Source organism: Molothrus ater, chromosome 11 (assembly GCF_012460135.2).
Source record: "Molothrus ater isolate BHLD 08-10-18 breed brown headed cowbird chromosome 11, BPBGC_Mater_1.1, whole genome shotgun sequence".
NCBI lineage: Eukaryota > Metazoa > Chordata > Aves > Passeriformes > Icteridae > Molothrus > Molothrus ater.
In genome coordinates, this window is record NC_050488.2 from 8,841,635 (window position 1) to 8,859,822 (window position 18,188).

The 18,188-nt window shown below is 38.4% G+C and overlaps 1 protein-coding gene across 1 annotated transcript in view; it reads right to left on the reverse strand.

The window, feature by feature from the left end:
• Positions 1 to 2,101: 2,101 nt before the first annotated feature.
• The window catches only part of IL17RD (interleukin 17 receptor D), a 41,830-nt gene continuing 25,743 nt past the window's right edge, over positions 2,102 to 18,188 (reverse strand). Inside the window, exons 3-13 of the mRNA XM_036391302.2 lie at positions 17,835 to 17,960; positions 15,865 to 15,983; positions 15,091 to 15,211; positions 14,049 to 14,093; positions 13,803 to 13,954; positions 13,354 to 13,419; positions 12,452 to 12,506; positions 11,404 to 11,514; positions 9,578 to 9,762; positions 7,698 to 8,634; positions 2,102 to 5,361 (exon numbers count right to left, since the gene is read on the reverse strand). Coding sequence (XP_036247195.1) covers positions 5,246 to 5,361; positions 7,698 to 8,634; positions 9,578 to 9,762; positions 11,404 to 11,514; positions 12,452 to 12,506; positions 13,354 to 13,419; positions 13,803 to 13,954; positions 14,049 to 14,093; positions 15,091 to 15,211; positions 15,865 to 15,983; positions 17,835 to 17,925 — 1,998 coding nt within the window. The 5' untranslated portion in view covers positions 17,926 to 17,960 and the 3' untranslated portion in view covers positions 2,102 to 5,245. The remainder of the gene's footprint in view (positions 5,362 to 7,697; positions 8,635 to 9,577; positions 9,763 to 11,403; positions 11,515 to 12,451; positions 12,507 to 13,353; positions 13,420 to 13,802; positions 13,955 to 14,048; positions 14,094 to 15,090; positions 15,212 to 15,864; positions 15,984 to 17,834; positions 17,961 to 18,188) is intronic.

Here is an 18,188-nt window from a genome sequence, read left to right on the forward strand (position 1 = left end):
TACTAAAAAGGGTGTGGCCACTGCCTTCCAGAAAGGCCTGAAGAATGTTGCCAAAAAACACTTTTATATTGTGATTATAGTTCTACAGCTTGCATCAGAAATTATTTTCACCAGACAGTAGCTTGCTGCCCTGAAAATATTCCTGGCTTCCTGGAATATTGGTTTCCTCGTTTCCTCAATGTAAAATCCTTTTGGGAAATTTTTTCTTAAAAACACAGTTTAGCTTGGCAACTATGTGAAATGTGAAAAATAAATAAGCCCATTTCCAACTGTTTAATTTTCCCTTTTACTATACAAGGAATCCAATTTGACAAATTTAAGCTTCTGTAATTGGGTTAGAAATAATTTTTTTTTAACCATGAAGAAGGTGATTTCTGTTTTTAGGTTTGATCTGTATTTTTACTGTACTGGCAAAGGTAATGAAAAACTCCTGGTTTGCAGTTATTTGAAGTAGTCAATATTCCAATGAAAGACAAGCTCTAAAGTTAATTTAGCTTAAAATGGAAAAAAAAAGACTGTATCAGTTTCCAAAGCCCTTGGTATAATCCAGGGTTCTATGGCTGTTAAGATATGCAATATTGAAGATATATTGTGTTCCTAGGAAAATGAATTATGATTATCAATAGCAAGTATTTTAGATTGAGTAAAATCTCATCATAAACCTGTCTGGCTATTACAAAAATTCAGAGCAAGTTTTGTGAGCAATTTGACCTTAATTTACAGTTAAAGGGTTAACACAGAACTTGCACAGGGAGCAGATGGTCAGAGAGTTTAGAATTACATGAAACCACAGACACACACTTCCCCCATGGAGAAAAAAAGCCAAAATGATGGACTGCCACAAAACAAACTTACCTGACTCATAATCAACAAGACTGCCTCTTTTCAAGCAGATCTTTTTTGCACACCAGTAGCAACTCAATAGTTAAGAATTCCAACTAAATCAGCAACCCAACAGGACAGCATTCCATACACTCACTCATGCTAGTTCAACCTACCACCTATTGCCAAGGCCTGTGACCCTACCAGAGAACCTGGAAAAAAGTTTGATTTTTGTAAATTAGCCTTCATTACAACTTTATGTATTTTTATTACCTGATGAAGAAATTTCTCCACATGTTGTCTTCTTCTTGCATGGATTTTTACTATTATAACTATGAAGCCTATTATATTACAAATTATTATATGCGACAGTTGAGAGAGCCACAATGCACAGAGTATTACCACACAATTTCAGAAGGCTTTAAGCATCCATCCATACACAGTCACACCTCACCTCATCAGAAGGCTTCAGGCATCTGCCCATGCAGAGTAACATCACTTCAGGAGGCTGCAGGGGTCTGCCCCTCTTGTTCTTCAGCCCAGCCTTTTATCCCCTCCTGTTGATGCCCTGCACCTGTGTGCCCTCTGCTCCCTTTGGTGGTTGGGCAGTGCCCCTGGGCACTCCATGGCTCATTGCTGTCAGTGCTGCTCACCTGCTGCTCACAGCTGTGCCCACTGGGGATGATGGGGCTCAGCCCCACTGCCAATTACCACAAACTGTGTATCTACAATATCCAACATTATATCCAACATTATGTAACTAGATCCCCTTCATTTACCCGAGCAACAAAAGGAATCAGAGTGGTTTCAAGGCTTACCCCTAAAATTACAGTTTGCAGGGTTCACTGACTGGAACAGTGCTTTGAAATCAGCTGGATGAAAAAAACCCCACATATAAATCTTAAGTATTTATAACATCCTCTTTGACAAAGTTAATCCAAGTTATTACAGTTTTGTGGATGTGGATAGGTTTCACCTGGCACGCAGAATAACCAGGAAAAAATTACATAAAATCATATTAATGCAATTTTATTAAAAAATAAAATCTGACCCCATCCATCCCATACAGAAGTTTTAGAAGTTAACATTTCTGAGAGTTGCTTGACTATGACAAAGACCCATCAAAGCAGCTGCTTCCCTCCCAGCTGCAGGGCATGAACAGCAGCTAGCAGGTCTGGCTGCTTGTGTGTTGTGTGGAACTGCACTCAAAGTGTGCAGGATAAAACCATTGCACTTTTAAGCCTTCTTTTTTTTAATAGTATAAGAAAAGCCCAATGAATGAAATGACACAAAAATATTTTATTTTGGTATCTAACTTCTAAATTAAAGTATAACAAAACATTGTTTCTGAAAATGTCAGGTGCATTCTATTTTCAACAGTTGATGTATCCATGGACAGGAATGAATTATGGCAACAACTGTACTCCCATTCAGAATGCTGAACACACTGAACATACTGGCACATCTTGAGCCTTCAGCTTTCCAATGCTTCTTCACCCTCCCAGAAAATACACTATGAAATATCCAATGTCCACACACTTGAGTGTAGCAGAAATTCAAGGGATCCTTTCACCATTACCATGATGTTTAGAATTTGCTAATGCTTGAAAACAGTAGTAAGCTAACCTCTAGTATGTGTATTAACATATCTTTAAAAAAATCATTCTTACAAGGATTTTTGCTGCTGCTATTCCCAGCATAGTACTTGCCAATTCAGTACTATGTCCTTCCAGCATCTCAGTATCTAACTGTTTTAGGAACTGTGGCTTATAAAAAAGCTATACTAAGTTGAAGTATTACTTCTCTTGCTTTTGTAAACTTGAGGTGTGGGCCATCCTAATCTATATTTTCACTTAATTATATTGTCTTTCTTCTGAGTACATAAAATATGCTGCTTCCACCTTAAGCTAAGAAGGAATAAAGGAATTTTTCTTCCCTCCCACCCCTAGATGAGACTGTCATCTGCATAGACTTTTCATAATTAACAAGTAAGTTTTGCAAGATTGTACAGCAAATTTTGAACAAATAAACTCATTAATGACAAGCAATTCTTTGTGCAACTGCCTTCATCCCTTTTTAACAGTCAGCTTTCTTAGAGCTTAAAATGAAAACTTAATTTCATTTCATTTTGTAATACTGATTCAGCCACTATATTTAATGGAACAAGGAAATCTTCCCAATCTTTAGCCCAGCATTAAATAACAGTAAGTGAGCTGGGACTTCCCATGGATGGGAGCAGCATTACCTTCACCTGCTCACTGCTAAGAAATTGCCTCCTCCTCCTCTCATGCTGTGCAGCTTTGGATTTCTATGCACAGCAGATCTTCAGCACACAGGTTGTGTCACCTTTCTGCCTTGGCTTATTGAATCCAAACCCTTTCTCCAGTAAAATAACAAGAATTGCACCAAATCATAGCTGGATATCCCTCATAGCTGGATTTATGGAGGAGCATTTACCTCTAAATGATGCTGCCTAGGGTGACCTTCAAGCAATGGGAAAACATGAAGAATTTTGCCTTCAATAAGGCTAGAGGCACAGCCTTAAAAAAATATCAAAGGCACAGATGATTCACTATGTGTGTAAAATTACCTAAACTTAGATATTGCAAGTTTTGAAGTTTTCCAGGTAGTGTTCTTTGAAATTCAGAAAGCAGAGAGAAAAAGGAACATTTCATTACTGGACAAGGCCCTCCAGATCCAACACATGCTGATCCAAATGATCACAGAATTCCATATTACAATTGCAAAGCATGTCAGAGTTCTGCCATTAATTGTTATACACAAATAATTGTTACAGCACTTTCTTACTTCATCTGTGATAACAATCTCAAGAGTCCTTTGTTTGGAAATTCCAATGATTAAATATAAACTGACACAAGAAACCCAAAACAAAACAAAAACAACCCAAGAAAACAACCCGTGAGCTGTACAGCTACTCAGCCAAAATCATCACTTAATAGTTCTATCTCATGCTATTAAAATGGATAATAAAATGTAATAGTTAAAAATGTCTAATTCTCATCTATTAAAACTAAGAGAATATTTGAGGTATTTGATTTCTCCCTTAATTCTCTTTAAAGCAACCTCCTGCTAGTGGAATGTGAATTCAGGTTAAATGAGCCAGAATTTGACTCTGTGACCAGAATGAGCAAAGGCACATTGGTGAGGTGTCCCTTGGTATTTGCTGTGCCCACACTTCCTGTAGTAGTGCCTGGAATTGCAGTTACAGAGATGCATTTAATTTCAGAAGAGTTGCTCCTGGGAAACAGGAGGGACATTTTGGATGAAGATTTACCCACCTGGTCACTGCAGGAAACAGGACATGCCTGCTCTGTCTCAGCAGATAAAAATGGCCAATGGTAGTTCTTGCATTTTTCCTTAATATAACACTAGTGACAGCACACAATCTGAATCACTAAGTGATGATAAGGAGTGTAAACTGCAAAATAACTCACTGGCTTCTGTTCACTGCTTGGCTCAAAACAAAATACTCCTGCCTGTTAGCTGCTGGTCTTGGCTTGTTTTAGCCCAGGTGGTTTTGTAGCACCTGTCCTCAAATGATGAACCCCCCATATAAAGCTTACTCCTCTCCTGGCTGAACAGACCTAGAATATCTTCAATATAAGGGATGGTCTTCCTTCTCCCATCTCTTTATTCTTATATCAGCCCTTCAGGAAGAAACAGGAAGCTTTGTTTCCATGGTATCATTCAGAACATGGAGGACCTGTGTTTTTGTGTATTCTAGAATGATCCTCAGCCTCAGAATGGGGCTGTCTGTGAGTCACCACAGCCAGACTGCAGAGGAGGCACAAGACATCAATGCAGGGGAGGGAGACATGCACTGGAATTAAATACTGACACACATTAGCATCTGGGAAAAGGAGGCTGAGGAAGAGAGCTCAAACATTTTGAAAAGAAAATTATTTCTTCTGATCGAGAATTTCTGATGGAGAATGTCACCTTTGGCATTTTATCTTGCTTCAGAAAAAAATCCTGTTCTTATTCACTACAACGCTCCTGCCATCAAGTACATCAGCTGGACTAGAGGCTGGACTACAAAATTTACTAAGGCTTAATGTTCCAAGCTATTTTATGTCCAGTTGCAAAGTTATTCCTAGCAAAAAATAGTAAATTTTGATTATAGCATCTGTAAACAGTGTAATATAATGACATTTAAATTATAACAGGAATTATTTTAAATGTATGCACTTCTGGTTTTCCATGCTACATTTCTCAAATTATGAAAGAGTTTTTATAAAAATACCAACAGATTCAAGTTTACTGGCCACAAAAAATGGAATAACAGATCTTCTTCAGAGGCAGTTTGTTCCTTCAAGTAGATTTGGTGCTGAGACAGTGTGGTAGTTAAAGCACAAACAGAGGCTGTTGATAAAGTGGCAATGCATAACAATGTTGTAATGTATTATAAAGGAGCAATCGCCTGCAGTTCATCAGTGTGGATGTGGCAATGAAGTTCTGCTTTACATATTCCAGGCACTAAGAACTTTGTAGCAGTCATTACAGGAGGTTCTTCTTCCCCTATAAAAGAAAAAAAAAAGTGAAGTTCATTAATTGAAACAGTGATTTTGTACTCAGTCAATATTTCAGAAACAATGCCAAGAAAACTTCTGAAATGCCTCTGCACCATCTTGTCTTGCACTCCTGAGGCTGAACTATCATGCCCAGAAAAATGTTATCTAGAGGTACAACACTGATTTTCTACCCAAGCAGGACTTCTTAGGGAAGACTTCATTAGTGAATGGACCCAATAAAGGTTTAGCTGTTGGTACTTCATCAAAATTAAACTGGTTTAAACTCAGTTGAGGATGCCCAATATGATGAATATTTGAGACTCTTTACTTTGCAGACCAGTAGTCTGCTCAGGAACTGCACTGAAACATAGAAAGGATTCTAAGTTAGGGGATTTATGATTTTTATTCAAAAGATTATATCAAACTGGCCTTTAAAGGAAGAAAGGAAAGATCTTTTGAGATGCTAAATGTCAGAGCTATTCACATCTGTTCTGACCAAGTACCAGGTAAAATAAGTAAAAAACTGAAATGTAGGGTGAATTCAGAGCAATAATTTGGATGTGTCTATGTCTCAGAACAAGAATAAAAGCTAAAATTTCTATTTACTCCTCTCATTAGCATGCATATAAATATTAGGGCTGTAAATATTTTGTATATCTGGGACACAAAAGAAATTTAATGGGTTGCAGTGTAAAAGGCAGATGATGCTTTTAGAGTCAGTTGCAGTGCTGTCTCCTTTGTAACCTGTACCTCATCAGGGCTGTGGTTTGGGTGAGGGAGGTTTGGGGAGAGTCAGTCAGGGTGGTGCTTCTGGATGAGGACAGTAAATGGGAAAATGGCAGAAATTGTGGTTTCTTGAGACATTTGAACATCAGTGCAAAGATCCAACTCTATCAGCAAGAGCTCTAACGTTTAACCTCTACAGCTGGAGCATGTTAACAAGGGGGTATGTGACTTGAGAATTAATTACTGGGAAGACTGCCTCTTTCTTCCGTGCCTCCTGCAGCTGGGACACCCAGCTGACAGCTCAGCTTTGAATCAGGAGGGGCACACTGGGAAAGCATTCTTCCAGGGAGGCCGTACATTTTAAACTAGCATCCTACTTTCACCAGAACCTTTACAGTGATCATCTGTACTTTTTTCCCACAAATGTGAGAAAAGACTAAGTTAGAAGATGGTAGGAAAGTAAAAAATATATAGTTTTAATTCTGAAAAGAGAGTAGTAGTGGCTTAATTAATTAATTAAAACAGTAAATCTGTATTTTTTTCTACCTGAAGTTTTTTTCAGATTTTAACTATTCAGTCACATAGGCTATCTAACTGATAGGTGCCATATCTGTAAATCAGCATTTGTATTCTCTTCCTCCAAGATAATTCTGGCATCAAACATTAGTTATAAAATATCTAAATAAGAATAAAAAATTCATTTACCCAAGAGAAAAGTCTAGAAAATGCACTGTCAACACTGATTCTAGAAAGCAGAACAGCATACAACCATCAAAATACAATATTCACCTGTTGTAGCTGCTAAAGGAAAATCTCAGCAGAGCACTTTTATCATATCAATACAATTGCTGGAACATTCCACACTGAGATAGTTGTGATGCCAGTTCAATATCCTGTAACTAGTAAGGTTAGATCAGTTTTTTTATATGGCCTGAGGCAAAATTTACACCTTCTAACTGAAGGTATCTGAGCTGGGTGTCTGTTCTGGAGAGTGTCTTCCAAGCATTTAAATTACTCCATTGAAAGGCATTTGTTCATTCCCCAGCCCTGTATCTGGTGAAAAGCCTGATGTCATTCTGAAACTTGAGTTAAGCACAGTACAGAGGATACCCCTAAAGGATCCAGTATGTGCTGGAGCCAAACAGGATGCCAGGTTTAGATTTATGGCTGTCTGTGAGAATGTTTCACCATACCACCCTCTTGATTACAAGCACACAGCTGTCAGCTGAAATCCCAGCTGCCAAGGGGTCCCTGGAAGAAGAAGCTGTCTCTCCAAGAATAGGTCAATTAATGAGCAGTGACTTATTAATAGAATTTTAGTGAAATCTTACCTAGCTAAGATTTCCTCCACACACTGTAAGTTTAGGAAAAAAAAAATTTTCCAAAGTTACTCTTCCTATTTTTATTTTTTATTTTTATATTTTTATTTTATATATTATTTTTATTTTAGATTTTTAAATATTTTAAATTTTGTGTTTATTTTTACCATCTTTATACAATGTTCACCTTTCTCTGTAACCTTTTATATGGCTCCTCACATATTATCTTACCTCTTTGGAGATGGCAGAAATATGCACAATAACTGAATGTGAGTTTGGATACACTGCTGTGTCTTACCTAAACCTGATGATGAAGAAACACTTCCTGTAATGGAAGATGTTTCCATTTGGTCTGTCAATAGTCCTTCCATTAAAGGTAAAGATAATTCAGATGAAGGGACAGATGAATCATAGATCCCAGAATCTCGAGGCATGTCTTTCAGATTTGCAGCTTTAACAACATGTAGCAATGGCTGAAGGACAGAGCTGCCACCACCTTGAATGTCCTGAGTTTCTATATCTTCTCCAAGGTTTAAGTGCTGAATGATACAGTGGGAGTCTGAATTCCCCACTGAAATGTTTAGATCTGTTTTCAGGTAAAAATCACCATCCATCACCTGTTTATTCACCAAGTCATTTAAAACCAAGCCTGAATCAAATTTTTCCATGACAGGCTCTGAGTAGTGTAAAGAAGGTGGAGGGAAGGGAATGAATTGTTTCTCAAACCAATCTGGTTCCTGATCAATGAACTGATGCATGTTGCAAATAGCAACATAAAGGGACCTCCCAGATTTGCTCCTGAAATAATTCCTTTTACTGATGTTAACAGGAAACCCCTCTGGATCCTGCACACTGAGATCTCTGGAGTGTAAGTGTGAATAGAGCTGGGGCAGATTGTCCATGAGTTTGTATTTTGTGCTCAGATCCAGAATGGCAGGGATGTCTCCCTCACAGGAGTAATCAAAGTAAACTGCAATGAACTTGCAGAGGTCAGCTGAGTTCTGCTTGGCCTGACGAAGCTTCTCTGCCACAGTCAACACAGCAAAGAGAAAGGGTTCTCCTTTTCCTGCATCTTGGGCTACTCCTCTGTGCTTCCAGTTCTTTTTTTCCACAAAGTATTTCATTCCTTTGGAACACACAATGATGATAAACTGTGACTCATTTATTTTTTTAATAAGCCACTCCTTCTGATCTTCTTTACAGCTTTTCAGATCTTCCCACAAATCTAAAGCCACCTAAAAAGGGGGAAAAAAATCTGATTAAGTTTTATGTATATAAACCCAATTGTACATCTCTAAAAGGGGTTTCAAGTAAGTTAGTTATAAAATAGTTTATCCTGAACTATTTTAAGCAGATGAAAAAGCTGTGAGCATCCCCAGCAAGCACGAGGCCTCAGCTGTGTTTCTGTGTTTGGTCACCAGAGAGCAGAGTTGCTGTAATGAAACCCAGCTCCAGCTCAGCCCAGTCACATCCTGGGGGTGGGGGGAAAATGCAGCACAAAGAGTCCAGCAACTGTCCTGCCTTTTCCAGCTGAAAAGTGAAAAACTGGTCACATATTGATTCCATTTCAGACAGCAGTATGAGATTCTAGGCCTGCTCATTCAAAGTAGCAATTGAAATGTCTCTCTCATACCATTCAAACAAAAACAAGGGAAAAAAAGAGCTGCTGATTTCACAGTATTAATGGAACAGAAGGGAAATAAAAAATAAAAATGAATTAGTAAGGACATGCTGTCAACCAGTAATCCTAATAATGCACTATTTGCTCTATGAGCAGAAGTCTTGATAGATTCAACTTCTTTTAAATTTCACTAAAGGAACACCAAAGTATATCAGGTAGGTAACAATACCTCTTTGTGGTTGCTGACTATAAAGATGTAAGGCCTACTGAACAGAAAAAGCACTTAATTCAAAGCAAGCTAAACATAGCTGAATGAAAGTACTGAAATCATGATCTTCCACTATTCTGTTGGTTTGGGTTGTTTTGGTTTTTTTACACTGGATAAGATCTCTTCATTTCCCCAAGTAAAGAAAATTCATACAGCCTAAATTTAGAAAAATAACAGAAGTTATCTCTGTGGAAAGGAGTGACTGAAATACCGACTTCTCAAGCACAGCATTTTGGGAGTGCTGTTTCAATTAAGGAAAAGTTGTTTACATATGAAATGCTGAGTTTACCTCACAGCCACAAAAGTCCTGAAGAAAATAAGCAAAGCACTGGATGACATTAATGTGTTTCTGGCAGTCTTTGCTGGAATAGCAGATGAACACTTTTGGCCGGGGTCGAAGCCTTTCCACATGGAGACCTGCAGCATATGCTGAAGATTCTGAGCTCTCCTCATCCAGATGGGAATATATATTTTCTAAAGTGCAAGAGAAAAGAGAATTCACACTATAAAGCTTGATTTTGTTTTGAGTTTTTATTGCATTTGTAGGCTTTTTACTAATGCATACAGTAACGTTTGGGTTTTTTCCTAAATATTTTCCTCTCCTTTCCATCCTGAAAAAGAAAAGTTGTACACACTCTATTTATCCAGCTGCATGTGGAATACACTCTCAAAGTTAAACGTGCAGTTATTTCTGCCCAACTCAGAAAACACAAGGAAGATTTATTTTATAGATAGAAGAAGTTGTTTCACCTTTATTCAATCTCAACAGTCTTCACATCTCTGTTCAAACAATATAAGCCTAAAAGATGTATCATCTTCAAGAGTTTCCTGTCTAACAAAGTCTCTTGTTAAAAAAACCCAAACGACAACATAAGCCAAGTAAGAATATTAAACTCCAGGTCCACAGACCCTTTCAGGATATCCTACAAGATTTCTCTAGTGAATATATACACACGCCTATTTGGACATTAATTTGACATTAATTTGAATTAAGATATGATTAATTTAAACCAAAATAGCTATTAGTGTTTATTTCCTTGCATAGATGCTTTTATGCTGGAGCATAAAAGTCTGGCCTTATGCCAGACTAATTCAATCTAGTTCTACAGCTGATTAAGCTAATTTGGAATAAAGTATGAGTATTTCAAAATACAAATATCCATCCAGGGATTCGATTCAGAACAATTCATCAGGAATAACTATTCTGGAACAACTCCCTCTGTAGACAAATCCTCAGTGATTTGTCTGGGTTTTTTGTTGGAACTGTGCTAGCTGTGAGCAAAGGGGATAACTACAGAAGAGCAGAAGGTAAAAGGATTTAACCCAGCTGGCATATAGCACTTGCAGTATATCTCAGTGCCAAAATTCAGGTGGATAACACAGATATGTGAGGTTTGGAGAAGTAATCTCTTTTTCCATTGTTCATGAAACCACATGATGCTTTAAATTCAATATAAAAAGCCAAGTATTTTTAACATTTAAATGTATCAAGTGTTGCTTGCCAGCTCCTGGATACAGAGAAGTCAGCAAGGAGGAATGGAATCTAAAAACATCTGCAAGCAGGGCTCATAGTAAATTTAAGAAGATGGCTTAGAATGAAAGGTAAAGGCAACTTCCAGGAAAGTGAGCAAATCTGGAATAGCAGCTGTAGATAGGATTCCAGACAGCACTGTAAATTGTATTGGCATCACACGGTTTTACTTTCCTTCTGATTTAAAATAAATATGAATTAGATATTTCTGAGTAAAATAAGGGAATGTTTAAAACATACCCATTTACAAATCTGTTTGTAATCTACATGGTCACATGGTACTTTCTCAAAGAAAAAGTAACACGAAATAAAAAGTATTTTCCAATATTGCTTTTGTTGTCTCCTTTCTACAGTGAAGTCTTGATCTGTGATACAATACTGTCTAGGCAACCAATTTCCATCAAGCACCGATTAAAAATTTGCTACAAGTTTCAGCACACAAAAAGCTGAGGGGAGGAAGGACAGAGAAATAGAAAAGCAAGCTTTTCAGATAAAGGTGTTTCTGGAGTCAGCCTATCAGTGAGGACTGTTTTGGCTACACAAGTGTATCTGTCAGTGGCACTGCACTGAGTGCAGGCCCCCACCTTGCTGTTTCTTGCGGCACATCACGGTGAAGAGCGTGGCAAAGGCAGAGATGACAACCAAGGGCACTGTGATGGCAATGGCTCTGATGGGGCCAGCCCACGGGGAGTGCACTTGCAAAAGAAAGCACAATTAGCCACATGCAAATCAGCTGCACTACAATTATCCAAACAAATCTTCACACTGGCAATGCAAAACTGCTGCAGTACTCTATTATCAGGTAATTGTCCAAGATACAGGATATCAAATATGCTCAAATATCATGTTCTCCACTTCAAATTAGGTTTTACGGTGGTTGCCCCACTGCCACAGCATCAGAGTGACTCTCATCAGTAACAAGAGCTGCAACTCACACCAGCCCCAGGAGAACAGCCCTGTGGCAAATAGTTTGGATGAGATTTGCAGTGGTCATTTAGACCTGACATGTTTTGGTTCCAGGGTGCTGAACCTGCCCCTTAGAAAGAACTGCCTTGCTGCAGACATCACCCTGAGCAATGTGCATTAGGATTCAGTGCATTTTATCCACTGCCTGCATCCGTGGCTGTTTTGAGGTGCAGTTGCACTCTGAAATCCCTGTTTAGCTTCTCAAAACCAGGTCTGACCCAGAGGCATGTGAAGCATTCACCTGACAGGCTCTCCAGACTGCTGGGTTTGGTACCAGGGCTGAAGGACACAGGTGATGTGTTCAGGCTGCTCCCACAGTTTCATTGCAGTATTTCCACACTATTGCACTCTCTGTTGTATGCAGTTAAGGTTATCATCCCTCATATCCACATATACAACAAAAGCCACTTTTCCACAAAGATTTCCAGTGATGGATTGATTCAAACTCCACTAAATATAAACGTACAGAGATGCACGTGTGTATGCTCAAGTGTGCATCTCTACTCTTTTTTCATTTGGTCAAAGAAGCACAGCACAATTATCTCAATAATCTAGATTATGGCAAACAGACAAAGGTCAAACAGAGATTTATTTCCAACATAATTAAAACTGAATCTAAATTAGTACAGTAAATATAGTATATTGTTTAAAAAACAGAATTCATACCTGGTTTTAGTGCATAGTGCATCGTTTTCCTTGTTGTATTAGTGTCATCAACCAGCTTGGAAAAGTAAAAGATTAATTTTATTTTCTGCAATATGAAAATAACTGTAACAGCTTTTATGACCAAATGTGAAGAAAGGTACTGTTCAAATAGTTAGAACTAAAGAGCAGCACAAACTAGTCTAATAAAAATTGACCAAGAAGGAGAATTCCAATTAAAAAAAATAAAAATCAAAGTCCAGGTATTATGCAGGCCCACAATTTCAGTTTAAGGCACAAAGTGCTGTGCACTCATGGAAGCAAAGCTATGGCAAGGTCAAGAGCATTCTGATGCCTTGAGATTCTAGCCTTTGTATTTTTCAAATCCTGTACCACATTAGTGCATAACTCTAAACTCCACGTAAAGTGCTAGTTAACTGTCCTCACATTTTGGTTAGACAAACAATCCCTCTGGGCCTGTGTTCCAAGACACCCTACAGCATCGGGCCCTGAAAAGTATAAACAAAAGTGAATTGGGGGGGTGCAAACTTGGGGAATTTGACTTCATTACCTGAAGCTGTAGTCTGGAGGATTAACCCCTGATATGCAAATGGACCAAACTTATATCTGTCTGAAAAAACTCCTGACCATTATCCATTTTGGGTGTAGCGCCCTGGCGAAGGCTTCATCTGCCCTTAATATACCAGAGGACCTTCATTAAATATCTCTGTTTTTATTCTTCCAACTTTGTCTGGCCTCTGTTTCTAGGTAAGCCCAAAAAAGGCATCATTCTAGAAAATTTACTTGCCCAAGTTACCTCAGTAGGGATACCTGAAGCTCAATTCTACCAGTGTGATTTGAAATATTTTAATTTTATTCTGTTTTCCCTTTAACATATTCCCTTAGGTGTTGTACAGAAATGTTACCTCAATGATATAATCTCCTGGAGACACATTCTGAAGAACACAACTTGTAGTGTCTGTGTTCTGCTCCTACATAAAGAAAGAATACTTTGCAAGCAATTCACATACTTTGAAAACATAATAAAGAATTCACATTGATTTAGAAATAGGCAGTGCACCCTTGTATTAACACACCTTAGACCAGCAGAACTAAGTCTGCCCATTCACTGATACAATTGTCTGCCTGCAGAACTGACTTGTGTTATCCAGGCCCAGTGGAGTCCCCAAGCCTGGCTGTGACTGATGAGTGCCATCACAGCACAATTGTTACCTACAGAAACAGCTCCAAATAGTTTTACCATTTTAAAACTGATACTATTTTATATTAAGTTTTTTAAGTTTCTGTAAGACCTTAGAACACCTCATGTTAATAGGTGGTGTGTTTTTAAGAGCTGCAAAACTCAGCCACGTACCTGCCTGCAGGTCTTTTGCTTAAACAGTCCTTCATGCTTCAGTTTGTAGTGAAGAAAGTAGTACCTAAACCCAAAGTTGTGAGGTGCATGATCAAAGGACACTTGCATGTTAAAACCTTGCTGGGTAACATTCACATTCCTTGGCTTCCAGTCTGTCAGAGGAGATATTCATGAATTGCAAAATGACTCTTCAAGTACAGACACTTTTTAAAAGATTAATATATAGAAATATTATATTTTACTTACAAGGTTTGCAGACAAGGTTTTCTGGCTGTAGCAACAATTCACATGCTACAAATATACAGAAAAAATATTAATTAAACAGTATCAAACTGCTGTGCTATTTGAACAGAGAAAGAACAAGGGCCAAAGTAGGGAGTTCATAATTTTGAGAACTCTCACTTCTTTCCCAGACTCTAATATGCCTGGACTAAATGCATTTTACAAACATAACTCCTTTGTTATGATTTCAAGTCCCTTCTCATCTTTATATGAGAAACAGAGATCCATTCATTTGAAAATCACATTTCTTAGTGAGACAAAAGGGATAACACCAGGCACGGCACATCAGGAGAGGAAGTTAAAACTAGTCTTAAATGTATTTACTCAGAATAAGAAAGTATGCTGAGCACTACTACCAATGGTACAGCGTTAACAGACAGGCTTGAAAATACCTTAAGCAAGTTTTATAGAGAAAAAAACCCATTAGCAGGACAAATATCAACAGCTCACCCCAAAGGGTACTTGCAGTTTCTCACCATGCTGTGTGAGCACTGAGGAACTTATTCAAATTTCTTCTCTCCACCTCCAAAGAGAATTGCTCAGTAATTGCAGAAATTCAAATTGATGTGCTGCTATCTAATTTTAGATGTCCTTCTCTACATCTCTCTTTGGATAGCTGTTTTAAATTATAATCTCAAAGGCAAAAAACAACCTGCCCTTCTTCACAATGTCCAGAGAGGAGCAAACCATCTTCAAGAGTTACCTGAGAACCACAGGAACAATCCTGCTCCAGGCAAACCTGAGATAATCTCAGGCCTACCTGACACCTATGATCACACACCACAGATTTATCTATGGCATGCAAATTCCTTCTGCTCAACACCCAGATCTTCCTTCCACAACAGTGTCAGTAACTACTTAACCCAAAATCATCACCCACTACATTTCTTTGTTGGGAAAACCAAAACATTGAGGGGAGGGGTGGCACACTGAAGAGATGATAGGCAATACTATACAAAATGCAACACTACAGTATATGCAACACCATATTATGTGCAATACTTACATCTAGTTCTGAAGAAAAATGGGTGATAATTACTTTCATTTTTAATGGAAGGAAAAGGAACAATCTTTACAAAGTAATCTGTTTCAAACTTCAAGTTTACAAAGGGCTGGGACTCCATTCCCTACAAAAAAGACAAGATTGCACATATTTTAAAATCAACAATCATAGCTGAAAGTATTTTTCAAAACAAGCCCACAATTTTGCAATCAAAGGCTGAAATTAATATATTAAGAATCCTTTCTCTACTCCTCTATTCCAAACTGACACAAGGAATCTCAATCCACAGTTGGATGTAGACTATTACAGATGTGCATTTGTACTCCATGTACCAAATGGCAGTTCCCAGCTTCAGGAAAGTTTCTATCAAAAGGAAAAAGATCTGTCTCTAAAGCAACAATTATCATTAATTTCACCAGTAATACTTTTGGCAACCAACCAACTCTTTTACAAGGAGCAATAGGACAAGAGGGAATGGCTTCAAACTGACAGGGGGAAGGGTTAGATTAGATACTGGGAAGAAATTCTCCAGGGTGAAGGAAGAGAGGCCCTGGCACAGCTTGCCCAGAGAAGCTGTGAATGCCCCATCCCTCCAAGTGTCCAGGCCAGGCTGGATGGGGCTTGGAGCACCCTGGGACAGTGGGAGCTGTCCCTGCCCATGGCAGGGCGTGGAACTGGATGACCTTTAATGACCCAAACCATTCTAGGATGATAAACACCTTCAAGACCACTCACAGTCAAACAGCACTGAAACTTTTCTTGAAGCAAAGCACTTACTGTTCGTTTAAAACTGGGGCTGAGCTGCTTTGGATCTTTTAAAACCATCTGCTGGCATTGTCTTCCCTCTGACTTTAACTCCTCAAGAATTACTCGAAATCCCTTCAGGTATTCAATCCCTACAAACAGCAGGGCATTTAAACAGAAGGTTAATATTTCAAAATGCATCGTGTGGTATTTAATGCAATTTGAATAAATTTCATTTATCTTTAAGAATAAAACTGATCAGTCATAAGAATAAAATTTACCAGTCATATGAAATATGTTTGTATTTAATACCTGTGGCTGTATGTCAGTTTGCATATTCCATCTTGCCTATCTAGAATGCAGTCTTTGGCCAAGGCTACAATCACTGCATACTTGTAAAACACTTGGAACAGAGGGGCCCATGTCTCATCAGGGGCTTCCAAATTACCACTGCAATCTTAGTTATCAGTACCTTCTTCACCTTCAGAAATACTTCATAGCAACTTCATATTTCCACTTTAACAATCAAATATAACATTTTGCTGGCAAATTATAGAAATAGTCCTTTATAACTTTTATTATCATCTCTGAGACTACCAGATTAAAATGGTAACAATTGTTACAACTTCTTTAGTTCTAGTACAGTAAGGGCTAACAGAAAACTTGACTTAAATGGAATGGAATTTATTCCAGTGCATGTATACTTCCAGTTATTCATAACTGCTGCCAGAACTACACCCATTTTGTTCAAGTTACTCTACTGCAACTTAGCACAGTGTCTTTACAATGTTCTCATCACAGAATTACTACATGATATGACTAAACTGAGTCACAGTGATGTGACTATCCCAGGAAAATGCCAGGTTACCCTGTGACAGTTTTGTGGCTCAGGTATCAAAGGCACTGCACAGCTCTTTAACTTGCACTGCTCCAGCTGATTGCATCTCTTCAACAGCATTACACATATTTATCAATGACACAGTCACAGCTTTTATAAGCTAATTGCTACATAAATCAAAATGGACTCATTTTCAGTTTATGCTGTGCTTGTCAGCCCAAAAACTAAAATTCCAAATGTATCATTTTCCACCACCTCCTCTGGTTCACTGGTTTTCACAGGTTTGTGTGTTTTGATTAATGCTTCATAATTTTGTAGAAGATAAAGTGTTGCCAAATGTGTTCTTAGCATTCATGGAACAAAAGCACCATTTGTCCTTACACAAAGACCCTGAAAGTGCCCAGTTCCCAGGTTACCCAAGATTCCTGAACTGCAGTTCTGTCCTCAAGCTCTCCAAAGGATTTACCTCTGGTGATCACAAGGAAGAACACCAGGCTTTGTTTCTCATGGATGTTTGATTCACCCAGTCTGGAGCTGAGGATTACCAAATGCCTTCAACTGCACAGTCCTGCAGAATTCAGTGGCATTTTCACATGTTCTTTTAAAGCCCAGAAACAAGTTTCTCAGTGGAAATGGATTTCTGCACATCCTCAGTTTTGGACACTACTGCTCTAGTGGGCAACAAGGTACTTCCAGTGACATTGAAGTAATTGAGGAATACTCCAAACCACCAGACCTGGCAAGGAAACACATTGAAGTCTGTATAGCTGTGATTAGACAATGGCTTCCAGCTGTAAGACAATCTGCATCCTAAAGAACCTTTAAGTGTATCAGGAACTAAACTCAATCAATGCCACTGAAATGTACCAAAGCCTTAGGGCAGAAAATGAAACCAGGGATAGTTTCACAGTTCTGAAGAGCAGGAATTCACTAAGCTGGGATAGTAAAAAGCAGTGTATGACTGCAGAGAACATCCTAGTTTTAAGGGTGTTTTTGAAGCAAACGAGAAAAAAAAAAGGATCTTTGCAAAGGTGTTAAGAATTCCTTTCTTAGGCAGTTTGCATCAATGATTCCAAGCATAATTTAATTATTTGATTTAATACCTCTGAGCATGAAGTTATTACCAAACCCATGATCAATGAGTCCTTTTCCCTCTAGAACTTACCAATGGCATTTGCTGTCCAAAGGATCACCACAGCCACCTGCTCCTGGCATGCAAACTGACTGATAGTGATATTCTGCACATCTCCAATCATGTGTCTTCCCACTGAACTCAGGTAAGGAGTGCAGTCTAAAATATGGACAAATGAACACTTTAGGAAAACATTCTAGCTGACATAAATTTCCTAACATGTCTTCAAGACTGAACAAAGTAAATTACCAGTGCATTATTTTCTACAAGGACTACACTGCAAATGTAGATGAAGTTTTTGTCTCAAGACCCAAAACCCCACAAAACCTCACAAATCACTGAGCACAACCACCTTCACTGTTGCCAACCCAGAGTTCACAGGACTCC